The following is an 11212-nucleotide window of genomic DNA, read 5'->3' as shown; positions in this document are numbered from 1 at the left end:
GTGTGTGTGTGTGTGTGTGTGTGTGTGTGTGTGTGTGTGTGTGTCTGCACTAGTTCAGTCCGTGCTCTGGGATTCCAAAACTTGATGCGGAAGTTTTGAGAATTGCTGATGTTAAAAACCACCCGAGACGTCCCTACATCAGGAAAATGAATCTGAATACAAATGCTGTCCCTAAAGCTAATGCAGCATTTACTCTGGTTCAATTTTGTTGTATCAACAGGTTAACATTGCTGTTTACTGGCAAACAGTTATAATGGCTAATATTTACTCCCTGCAGTTTTGATTAAGTAGCAAAAGTATCAGCATTTTTATCACTATTCGAAAATTTTCTCTAGGATCTCTTTTCCATAGACAGCAGTGTTGTTAAATGTTTTGACATTGCAGTTTTACGGTTGCTCAGTCAATTTGAAGATTTTTTTAATCATAAGGAAACGTCAAACACTAGCCTCAGGGTTCAAAAAATGTAAAATCGAACCACACAATTCTGTAGCTTAACTTGCTGTCAAATAACAGACTTCATAACTTTTCAAACCTAAAGGTTGCCCTTTGCAGGGTAGTACACCATATTAACTTAGAATTATCCAAAATAAGTGTTCCTCTTTGCACTTTACTTTTGTTAAAGACGACAGAAGAACAGCTCTAACATTAACGTCAATATGCAATGTTAGAGTTTTCGTGGAAAACCAAAACACGAACAAAAGTGTGAGTCCTTATTAGGATGCTTGGCCGCTACACCCAGCTTACGGGTCAAGCACATCACCAGCATGATCACCGCTGTCACAGTCACCATCTCTGCTTAAACGTGTCTTGCTGCAATGACATCACCACTGCACGCAACCTAAACAGTGGATCACATTGCATCACAACCCAGTCCTGACAGTAGCGTGCACACATCATTACACCATGAAAAACAACACTGTTCACTTCCATGCCCACAGCTTACAAAGTCTAAAGCTTACATGCAGTCAGTGGCTTCTTTAACAGGAACAACAAAGTTGTTTCCTGTCTGTATTGCCACCGACAGTGTAGAGGTGCACTTTCCACGTAAAGAAACGAGGATAAACAAACACCACATGACATGACAGAAAAGGAGAAGCATTTTCTCGTATAGCACAGTTCACTGGGTAATTTCATGTCACAGCTTTTCGCCGAATTAACTAGTGAACCTTGGAGGGCGCACAAATCTAATCGAAGCAACAACAACAACAAAAACAACTGTGGCGATGTTAGCTAAGAATGCTAATCAGTCTCTAACTTAGCTAGGTTTGCTACATGGCCTTCTCTTGATAATCTGCGCACTTAAATAACAGAAGCCGAGAGAGCTGACAGCTGGTTTGCAACGCATTTAAATATGTCAAATTAACGGACTGCTCCCGAACAGCGGTTACTTTGCCTCCTCGCTCAGTACTGTTTACCTTTCTCACGCCTTTGTAGATATAAAAGTAGAGTTCCCGGCCCACATTGAAACAGATCCTGTCGCCGTTGCCGGACTGGTCGTTTACATTGACGAAGGAGACCTTGACGGGATTGGAGCCCTGCGAGTTGAAAGGCACCCTGTTCGGGCGGCTGTATTCAGAGTGAGTGAGGAGTTTGTAGACACCTTCTCGTGTGGTGAACTGAGTTTTAATTTCGTTCATCTCCTTCCCTCCTCCCTCCGCCGCCATCTTGGAAATCGCCGTTCATCCTTGTCCTGGCCCCGGATGTCAGCGAGAGCGCATGCGTTGAACCGTTGCGGTCGCAGCCATGCGTACAGTGAATTATAGAGTCCAGCAGAAAAACAGAAGTGTATGCGCGTGTAAAACGCGATTAATTTAAACAATAAACACATCGACTTAAAATAACTCGCTGTTATTTAATATTTTTTATTGCTAAAATCAATGTTTTTTTTACAACTTTTATGGACCACCAAAGCAATAATAAATTATATTTATTTTGAATGAATACAAATAAAAATTCTATGTAATAATAAGAAAACCTATGGTGAAAAAGCTTTCAATTGAGTATAAACAGAGTAAACAAAAATAAATATTATTAGTAAATAAAAACAAAGGGGGAAAATCTCTCTGTGCAATAAAATCTTCCATAGTCAAGGCAAAGACAGAAAGTTCTGAAATAGAAAACCAAGACTGAAACTCATGGTCACTTCTGTAATCAAAGCACCAAAGTAAGAACCATCCCGGGATGTAAAAACTACCTTCTGGCACTAAGTTTCAGAAACATTGCTATTATTATCATTCTTCCATTTCATTAAAAAAAAGGACTGACTCACTGTCTTACTCAAACAGAATAGTGGAACACCGAGAAACTTGGCTGCTCTCTTTCATCAGTTTACACTGAGGTACATGAGTATTCAGCTTCTAGTAACGTCTGCTACCAGCTGGAAACGTTTCGATTATGTAACTGATCCCTAGAAAGTGCGATACACTGCCCTCCTCTGGTAAGTAAAGCCATTACAGCTCAGATCGGACCAGAGTATTCTAGTCGTCTGTCTTACACAAGTCTGACTTTAATTATTTTTACATGTAAGTGCAGCCTATTCCAAGTGTTATGGGATGAATGGGTTTTTACAACCTCTTGCTAAACCATCACAAGCTCTCATCAACACACTGTGTCTTTGCATACACGTATTAATGTGTTATAGGGAAGCTTATGATTTCTGCGAGAATTTAAGTTTGGCCAATGGCCACAGAGCAGAGTCAAAATTCAGTTTGCTTCACTATAAGTCTCTCTCTATCACCAAATACTTTGGATGGCATATTCTATTTGCAATCCACAAATGAAAATCAGGAAAATAAATGGAAAGTTCTAGACATTCCTAGTAAGTTGGTCTGCAATATGCATTATGCAAATAAAGAAAAGATAATCTAAACTCTGACAATATGCATATATAGATGTGTAAATAAGGCAGCATATGGGTTTACCTCCAGAATTTCTGTTTGGTCAATTTATTAATCAATAAATTTGTTAATAGCCCAGAACAAATTCAGAAGTGTATGAAGGTATGAGCTAAACCAGGCCCAGCCCAGCAAAGACACCACTCCGATTGTGAAATGTGAATGAGTGCACAGATTTTGAACTTTTGACTGTATTTTCATTAGTTTTTACAACTTTTCCTATTGATAAAAATCTCCCCCATAGCCATTCATACTATACCAAAGTAGTTAAGTAATAGATAAACAATTAAATTGCAGAAAAGTTCCTGTTTCTGTGATATACTATATAAATTTGTTTTTGTTTGTTTTTTTAGTTTTTTCTTTTTTTAGTTTTCTTTTCTTTTCTTTTTTTTTTTTTTTTTTACAAGAAGTCCATTTTAAATGTGTTTGTGATGTGGAAAAATTGAGACACACTGTTAAAATCGCATTAAAGACATCTCAGGGATTAAATGTTTAGGTAAATGTCTTTCTCTGTGGGCTGTATGTGTCCCACAATGAAATGAATTTAACATGCCTAATCTAAACTGTGAATGGACAGCAAGTTGCAAACAGCATCCCAAATGGCTTTAAATATGAGCATATGTGGGTGCAGTGGGGCACCATGGCAGCTGCTGATGGCAAAGGCAATGCACAGCTGTGGTGCTGGGTTATGCTGTCTAACAGCTATACAAGCTATCAGTGAAGCTTTCATTGTGACTGACAGGCACTCCTTGTGACTCTGCAACCCTATAAGGGCACACCAACTTTAGAGCTCCAATGTCCCAATCGCAACCCCCTTCCAGACCATTCCTCAGCACCCCCCTGACTGTAGTGAACATACAATCTGGAAGCTTCTGAATGGGAGCTTCGAGAAACCATCCCGTAAGTATAAAAACACGTTGTCATGTTGTGTGGTCTGCATAGAGTCAGAAGACGCTCACTAGAACACAACCAAGAGAGACTTACTGCCCACAGGAGCAGCAGAGAAGCACACACTTGAAGTTCTCCAAGAAGAGAAGTCAAGCTCAGTGATACATTTGTCTACTAGAGGTGACAGAAGACAAAGATTAAATCTAAGGTAAGAATGGAATCAATGCAACAATCATTTCAATTTTAGAGTATACTGGGTGCTTGCACGGTTTTATGTAAAGTGAGTGATTTAATTCACAAGACACTTACTGCTCACAGGAGCAGCAGCCAAGCACACACTTGAAGCTCTTGAAGAAGAGAAATCAAGCTCAGTGATTGATTTAACTATACAAAGTAACAAAAAATAAAGATTATATTCAAGGTATGAATTAGAATTCAAGGTAAGAATTAGAAAATTTAAAACAACTTTTTCTTTTTACAGTATATTGGGTGCTTTTGTGATATAATGTAATTAACTTTAACCTTTACTATCGGTTAGAATCAGAATGGTATAGTGTGTGCTTTTCTATCAGTGTCTAAGTAGGACTGTTACAGGCATGAAGCACATGGCAAGCAAGGTGACCCAAGTATGGGACCAATGGCTTCTCAGAATCTATTCTAACAGCTGATGCAGCACATTTGCATCTTAGCTTAGTAAACTGTAAAGGAATTATTGATTCTGGATTAAAACTTTTGTTTAATCTATGAAATGTTCTTAGAAGGCCTAAAAAATATATGCAGTAGCCGTGACAACAGACTACCCCTTCCTATGCTGAAAATTCATCTTTGAATTTCAAGTTGCTATTTTTTTTAACAAAAAGACTGCACACATTAAAGCTATTAGGGGTTTCCAAAGCATCTGAACACCCCCCCCCTCCCCCCCAAAAATGCCAGTTCTCTGATTGACAGAAGGAACATGTGCGCATCAGCAGGCCATGTGGCTGCCTGAGAAAAACGTAACCGAAGAAGTTCAGAGTAAATAAATTGAAACTACAGGTGAAAATATAATTATTCGAAAACACAAAAAATATAGAGGTACAATTTTAATTTTGTTTTTCTGAAAAATGTTACCCAATATGTTCTCCCCCTTTAGATGCCTGAGAGCTCTGCACACATTATGGAGGAGGAGGTGGAGACCTTTGCCTTCCAGGCTGAAATTGCTCAGCTGATGTCCCTTATTATCAACACTTTCTACTCAAATAAAGAGATCTTCCTTAGGGAGCTCATCTCCAACTCCTCAGATGTAAGGGAAATAAACACTTCCGCATCATGTTTTCCTTTTTTTTTTTTTAATGTAAAACAAGCCCGTATATTTTTTGCCAAAAAAAGTATTTTAATTGAGTTATCTATTCTCGGCAGGCCTTGGATAAAATCAGATATGAAAGCTTGACGGATCCCACCAAACTTGAGTCCTGCAAGGACCTGAAGATTGAAATCAGGCCTGATCTGCATGCTCGCACCCTGACCCTCCTTGACACAGGTATCGGCATGACCAAAGCTGACCTGATCAACAACCTGGGCACAATCGCAAAGTCCGGCACCAAGGCTTTCATGGAGGCTCTGCAAGCTGGGGCTGATATCTCCATGATCGGTCAGTTTGGTGTGGGTTTTTACTCTGCCTACCTGGTAGCCGAGAAGGTGACAGTCATTACCAAGCACAACGATGACGAGCAGTATGTGTGGGAGTCTGCAGCTGGAGGCTCATTCACAGTCAGGCCTGATACAGGTATGTCTTAGTCCCCTCATTTACAGATCAATTGAATCAGTCATTTTAACCCTGTCTGCCACGGTTCTAATTTTGTTGTTGATTTTAGGAGAGCCAATTGGCAGAGGCACAAAAGTGATCCTTCACCTCAAGGAAGACCAGACAGAGTACTGCGAGGAGAAGCGCGTCAAAGAAGTTGTGAAGAAGCACTCACAGTTCATTGGCTATCCCATCACACTTTTTGTAAGTTTTTAATTACACAGTAAGAACAGTTATTCAATCAATACTTGATAATAACCACACATTGACTGTGATAATGGCATGGCAATGCAAAATTATAATATGCCTTTGCATATTTAAGGTGGAGAAGACAAGAGAGAAGGAAGTAGACCTGGAGGAGGGAGAAAAGGAAGAGGAGGTTGAGAAGGAGGCTGCTGAGGACAAGGACAAACCTAAGATTGAGGACGTTGGCTCTGATGAGGATGAAGATACAAAGGATGGCAAGAACAAGAGGAAGAAGAAGGTCAAGGAGAAGTACATTGATGCCCAGGAGCTCAACAAGACCAAGCCTATCTGGACCCGTAACCCTGATGACATCACCAATGAAGAGTATGGCGAGTTCTACAAGAGTCTTACCAATGACTGGGAGGACCACCTGGCTGTGAAGGTAAGCTAAATCTTCTTGTGATGATCATTCTAAAACATATTTACCAACACCAGTTGCAATAATGTTATGCTAATTAATACATATCTACCCCCGCAGCATTTCTCAGTGGAAGGCCAGCTGGAGTTCCGCGCCTTGCTCTTTGTACCCAGAAGAGCTGCATTTGACCTCTTTGAAAACAAGAGAAAGAGAAACAACATCAAGCTTTATGTGCGCAGGGTCTTCATCATGGACAACTGTGAAGAACTGATTCCAGAATACCTCAGTAAGTAACAATGAAGTAACACATAAATCTTGATGCATTCTCTCAAAATTTATAGTTATTAGTAATTGTTTTTGGAACTCAACTCCTGGCTTTGGGAAGCTGACCAGTTTATTTTCCCTACTCAGATTTCATCAAGGGTGTGGTGGACTCTGAGGACCTGCCACTGAACATCTCCAGAGAGATGCTGCAGCAGAGCAAGATCCTGAAGGTCATCCGCAAGAACCTGGTCAAGAAGTGCATGGAGCTTTTCTCAGAACTGGCTGAGGACAAGGACAACTACAAGAAGTTCTATGAGCAGTTCTCCAAGAACATCAAGGTAGGTTCATCCATCTGAATTTCTTCAACTCTAAAACTTCAGAAAAAATGTCTAATACCAATCATCTAGCATGGATTTTAATACCACAAAATGACACGCTGTTTTTTTATGTTTAGCTTGGAATCCATGAAGACTCCCAGAACAGGAAGAAACTGTCTGAGCTGCTCCGCTACTACACCTCAGCCTCTGGAGATGAAATGGTTTCCCTCAAGGACTATGTCTCTCGTATGAAGGATAACCAGAAGCACATCTACTACATCACTGGTAAGTTATTCAGTGTGGTTTATTTTCCTTTGTTTTCAAGTATTCCCCAGTAGTTTAAGTTCATTAAACACCATATTGAAATAACTTTAACAGGTGAGACCAAAGACCAGGTTGCCAACTCTGCCTTTGTGGAGCGCCTTCGCAAAGCTGGCCTGGAGGTCATCTACATGATTGAGCCCATCGATGAGTACTGTGTCCAGCAGCTGAAGGAGTATGATGGCAAGAACTTGGTTTCAGTAACCAAGGAAGGCCTGGAGCTGCCTGAGGATGAGGAGGAGAAGAAGAAGCAGGAAGAGCTCAAGACTAAGTTTGAGGACCTCTGCAAGATCATGAAGGACATCCTTGACAAGAAGATTGAAAAGGTAATTTTTCTCCTTCAGAAAATGATACAGTTATTTTAGTTAACATTGTTAGGGATGGGAAGTTGGCTTGACTGTGTTCAAACATACTAAAAATACTGAATTTCTATCCTGACAGGTTGTGGTTTCGAACCGTTTGGTTGCTTCCCCTTGCTGCATTGTTACCAGCACCTATGGATGGACGGCAAACATGGAGAGGATCATGAAGTCTCAAGCACTGAGAGACAACTCCACCTTGGGCTACATGACTGCAAAGAAGCACCTTGAGATTAATCCCTCGCATCCAATCATTGAGACCTTGAGGGAGAAGGCAGAGGCTGACAAGAACGACAAAGCTGTGAAGGACCTGGTCATTCTCCTGTTCGAGACCGCTCTGCTCTCCTCAGGATTCACACTGGAAGACCCACAGACACATGCTAACCGCATCTACAGAATGATCAAACTTGGTCTTGGTATGTATGTCTTTTCCTTTAAACATTCAGGTAGTAGTTAGGTTATTATACATTAATTGAGGAATTTTTTTTTTAATGGCTGTATTTCTATACACAGGAATTGATGATGATGATTCTGCAGTTGAAGACATAATTCAGCCCACTGATGAAGATATGCCAGTCTTGGAAGGCGACGATGACACATCAAGAATGGAGGAAGTTGACTAAATTATTTACTAGACTTTTTCTGGCTTTCATTTTTATTTTTGTAATTTATGTTCCTAATTTAAATGTACATTATTTTTTAGCAGAATTTCTGTTAGTAAACAATGTGCTAGTCAGAAAAAGTTGACGGAATTAATACCGACCACAGTGGCTTTAGTTTATATTGTATCAGCCACTTATAAAACTTCTGACAATCACTAAGAGTATTATTAAGTCACTGGGGGTTTGGCTTATATCTCTTTTGTAACATTTTTTATGAAAAGCAATCAAATTTGTAATAAAATATATTTTAAAAATGACACCTGCCACTTTTTATTGATCTACTGCACTTTATTTTATCACTTGTTCTTGCTTCCTACAAACAATAATACTGAAAGGTGAAAAGTTGTATTAGAGAAGCGCATTATACAGCTGGCTTACATTTATCAATTACATCGTTTGATTTATCATGTATTCTGGAGTTTTCAGTGAATACAGCATGGTTCATTTTAGTTTCTGCTCTCACATGCCTTACTCATTAGGCTCAGCGACCCCTCCCTTAATCCCGCCTCCTTCTGCCAAGAAAGGCAGAGAGGCATGTACACGCACCATGATTGACAGGCCACCGGGCCAGTGAGTGGCCACCACCGAGCAGGAGGATTCCAGACGGTTCTGGAAGCTTGTGTCAGGAGGATTTCTCGAATGGTCATAGAGGGTATAAAAACCGCACCGTTACACCAGTTTCCATAGGAGCATTAGGGAGCATTAGCAGTCAACGAACCTGCGAATAAGGAAGGATCTCTGCACATCTTCCTCAGGAGTTTTGGGCACACTGCAAACCAAGGTAAACACATTAACAGCCTTACCACAGACATTTGGGATACGAAAATATTACACTCCCTGAAATTCAGATTTAATAATACTAAATGTTAGCTTATTTGACATTAATTTATAAACAAAGCTGACATTTTTGTCATGTCTGGATAAAAAGTGAAGCTAAAGTGAAGAAAGGGTGAAATCTAGTTACAGCACTTGGTCTTTAAAAACTGATTAAAAAGTATTAATATCTGCTCTGAGAATATTAATGTCAGCTTCATAAACGGTAATAAGAATTTGATTCCTGTTGTGCCTCATTTCAGACTTCAAACCTGCGGGACAGTAGCCACATGGCAGGATGCTTTAGTGATGCATTTGGGAGGAAGGTGTTATGTTAAGCAGGGGTTTAACTGTTTGAACCTTAATCAAATTTCCTGTGCTAAAATTTCTGCAAGATTTTTTGGGCCACCTTATCCTTGTACCAGGTTTTAATTCAGTGCAAAATCAGTAGGTACAGAGTGTGCATTCTTATAATCTCGTCAGCTGTATGAGAGGCGGAGCTTTTGATTCCTATGGAAACTGCTAGAGAGTTCTTCTTGCCTCCTCGTACCTTCTAGAAACCTGCACTTCACCTTTGAAACCAGCAGGTGGAGTCATTTCTGCTGACACGGATATGCAATTCAAGCCACGTGTTTAGCCAATAACCAAGCAGAGATTAAATTCACAGTCCAAGAAGGGAAAAAAAGGTCCTTGTACCTTTTTAATACAAAATTATGAAAGTAAGCAAGAAAGAAATCCAGGAAAGTCACTATATACTACACATCTACAGAGAATTTGCTTTCGTTTGAACTGCTGTTAATTCCTTAATGTAACATCGAGGCTACTTAGTAAGGATAAGCTGTAACTGAAACATCTTACATAATGATTGGCAGTGTTTTTCAAGTGTACGTTGCTGGGATGCAAACATTTAGTGTAATAAAAAGAGTATTTTATATTGTGTTCCAATCACTTTAGTCAATGTGTTTTCTAAAAAACAATATTTGTTCTCCGTCTTCACTCAGATGCCTGAAATGCATGACCAACCAATGGAGGAGGAGGCAGAGACCTTCGCATTCCAGGCTGAGATTGCTCAGCTTATGTCCCTGATCATCAACACTTTCTATTCCAACAAAGAGATCTTCCTTAGGGAACTTATTTCCAACTCCTCAGATGTAGGTTTTCAATATTAGTCTGTGTTGCTGTCTTTATTATTTAAAAAAAATAAATAAATTACATGCTTTTTTTCCCTTAAGAAATTGAATTATATTATTATCAATACAGAATAAATTCTGGAATTTGTTTAAACAATTAACATTGTGTTTTGCTCTGTCAGGCACTGGACAAAATCCGCTATGAGAGTCTCACTGATCCTTCCAAGCTGGAAACTGGCAAAGACCTCAAAATTGAGATCATTCCCAACAAAGAGGAGCGTACTCTAACCCTAGTTGACACAGGTATTGGCATGACCAAAGCCGACCTGATCAACAACTTGGGCACAATTGCAAAGTCCGGCACCAAAGCGTTCATGGAGGCTCTGCAGGCTGGAGCTGACATTTCCATGATCGGTCAGTTCGGTGTGGGTTTCTACTCTGCCTACCTGGTAGCGGAGAAGGTGACAGTCATTACCAAGCACAACGATGACGAGCAGTACGCCTGGGAATCATCTGCTGGTGGCTCATTCACAGTTAAAGTAGACAACTGTAAGTGTCTACGAATTTGAAGTGAATTATTAATCATTTAACCCAGTGGTTATAAAGTATACTGACTTATAGTCTTCCTCTACAGCTGAACCACTGGGACGTGGAACTAAAGTGATCCTGCACCTCAAAGAAGACCAGACAGAATACCTTGAAGAGCGAAGGGTCAAAGAGATTGTTAAGAAGCACTCACAGTTCATTGGCTACCCTATTACGCTATTTGTAAGTACTTAAGTCATATTTAATGATCCCATAGAAGAATTAAATTTGTAACTATTGCAGATAGCTTCTGCACTTTAGACTTCTGAGAAAGTTGCTCAATAAATCTCTGAAACACTGATATTATAAAATAGTGACTCCCTAAGGCCAGGGCTGGATTGGGACAAAAAATTGGCCCGGGCATTTTGACTAGAGACCGGCCCACCAGGTATTATAGGAAAAACCACAAAACCTTTGAATGAAAACAAACGCTGTTGTGACAGTGATGTACACCGTCTTGTTGGTATATGTATGATTTCAATACGTTGTACATCAGATAAAAACTTTGGTTGTAAGATTCAGATAATTATTTAATAAAAGCTAGATATTTTAAATGAGAATAAGAAAGAAAAGTATTTCTTTGTGCCCCCCT

General features: G+C 39.8%; 3 protein-coding genes across 4 annotated transcripts in view; 2 read left to right on the top strand and 1 right to left on the bottom strand.

Moving 5' to 3' along the window:
- wdr20b (WD repeat domain 20b) overlaps positions 1 to 1729 on the bottom strand; it is a 7284-nt gene extending 5555 nt beyond the window's left edge. The window contains exon 1 of the mRNA XM_005917639.3: positions 1416 to 1729. Coding sequence (XP_005917701.1) covers positions 1416 to 1664 — 249 coding nt within the window. The 5' untranslated portion in view covers positions 1665 to 1729. The remainder of the gene's footprint in view (positions 1 to 1415) is intronic.
- A 1959-nt stretch (positions 1730 to 3688) lies between these two features.
- Positions 3689 to 8860, top strand: hsp90aa1.1 (heat shock protein 90, alpha (cytosolic), class A member 1, tandem duplicate 1). Of its 2 annotated transcripts, XM_014332197.2 has the most exons (12): positions 3689 to 3794; positions 3888 to 3990; positions 4915 to 5064; positions 5181 to 5547; positions 5636 to 5769; positions 5888 to 6193; positions 6290 to 6455; positions 6581 to 6771; positions 6888 to 7035; positions 7129 to 7397; positions 7513 to 7846; positions 7944 to 8860. In XM_014332197.2, exons 3-12 carry the CDS (start codon positions 4915 to 4917, stop codon positions 8051 to 8053), a joined length of 2175 nt encoding a protein of 724 aa, XP_014187683.1. In that variant the 5' UTR covers positions 3689 to 3794; positions 3888 to 3990; the 3' UTR covers positions 8054 to 8860. The 2 variants fall into 2 exon arrangements, with proteins under 2 accessions (XP_014187683.1, XP_005917700.1); XM_005917638.3 differs by lacking the exon at positions 3689 to 3794 and having other exon boundaries at positions 3801 to 3990.
- The window catches only part of hsp90aa1.2 (heat shock protein 90, alpha (cytosolic), class A member 1, tandem duplicate 2), a 7049-nt gene continuing 4517 nt past the window's right edge, over positions 8681 to 11212 (top strand). Inside the window, exons 1-4 of the mRNA XM_005917637.3 lie at positions 8681 to 8873; positions 9907 to 10056; positions 10218 to 10584; positions 10670 to 10803. Coding sequence (XP_005917699.1) covers positions 9907 to 10056; positions 10218 to 10584; positions 10670 to 10803 — 651 coding nt within the window. The 5' untranslated portion in view covers positions 8681 to 8873. The remainder of the gene's footprint in view (positions 8874 to 9906; positions 10057 to 10217; positions 10585 to 10669; positions 10804 to 11212) is intronic.

The sequence above is a fragment of the Haplochromis burtoni genome, unplaced genomic scaffold (genome assembly GCF_018398535.1).
Source record: "Haplochromis burtoni strain Fernald_Lab_line unplaced genomic scaffold, NCSU_Asbu1 Contig_28, whole genome shotgun sequence".
Taxonomy (NCBI): Eukaryota; Metazoa; Chordata; class Actinopteri; order Cichliformes; family Cichlidae; genus Haplochromis; species Haplochromis burtoni.
This window is presented reverse-complemented; position numbering and strand designations above follow the sequence as displayed.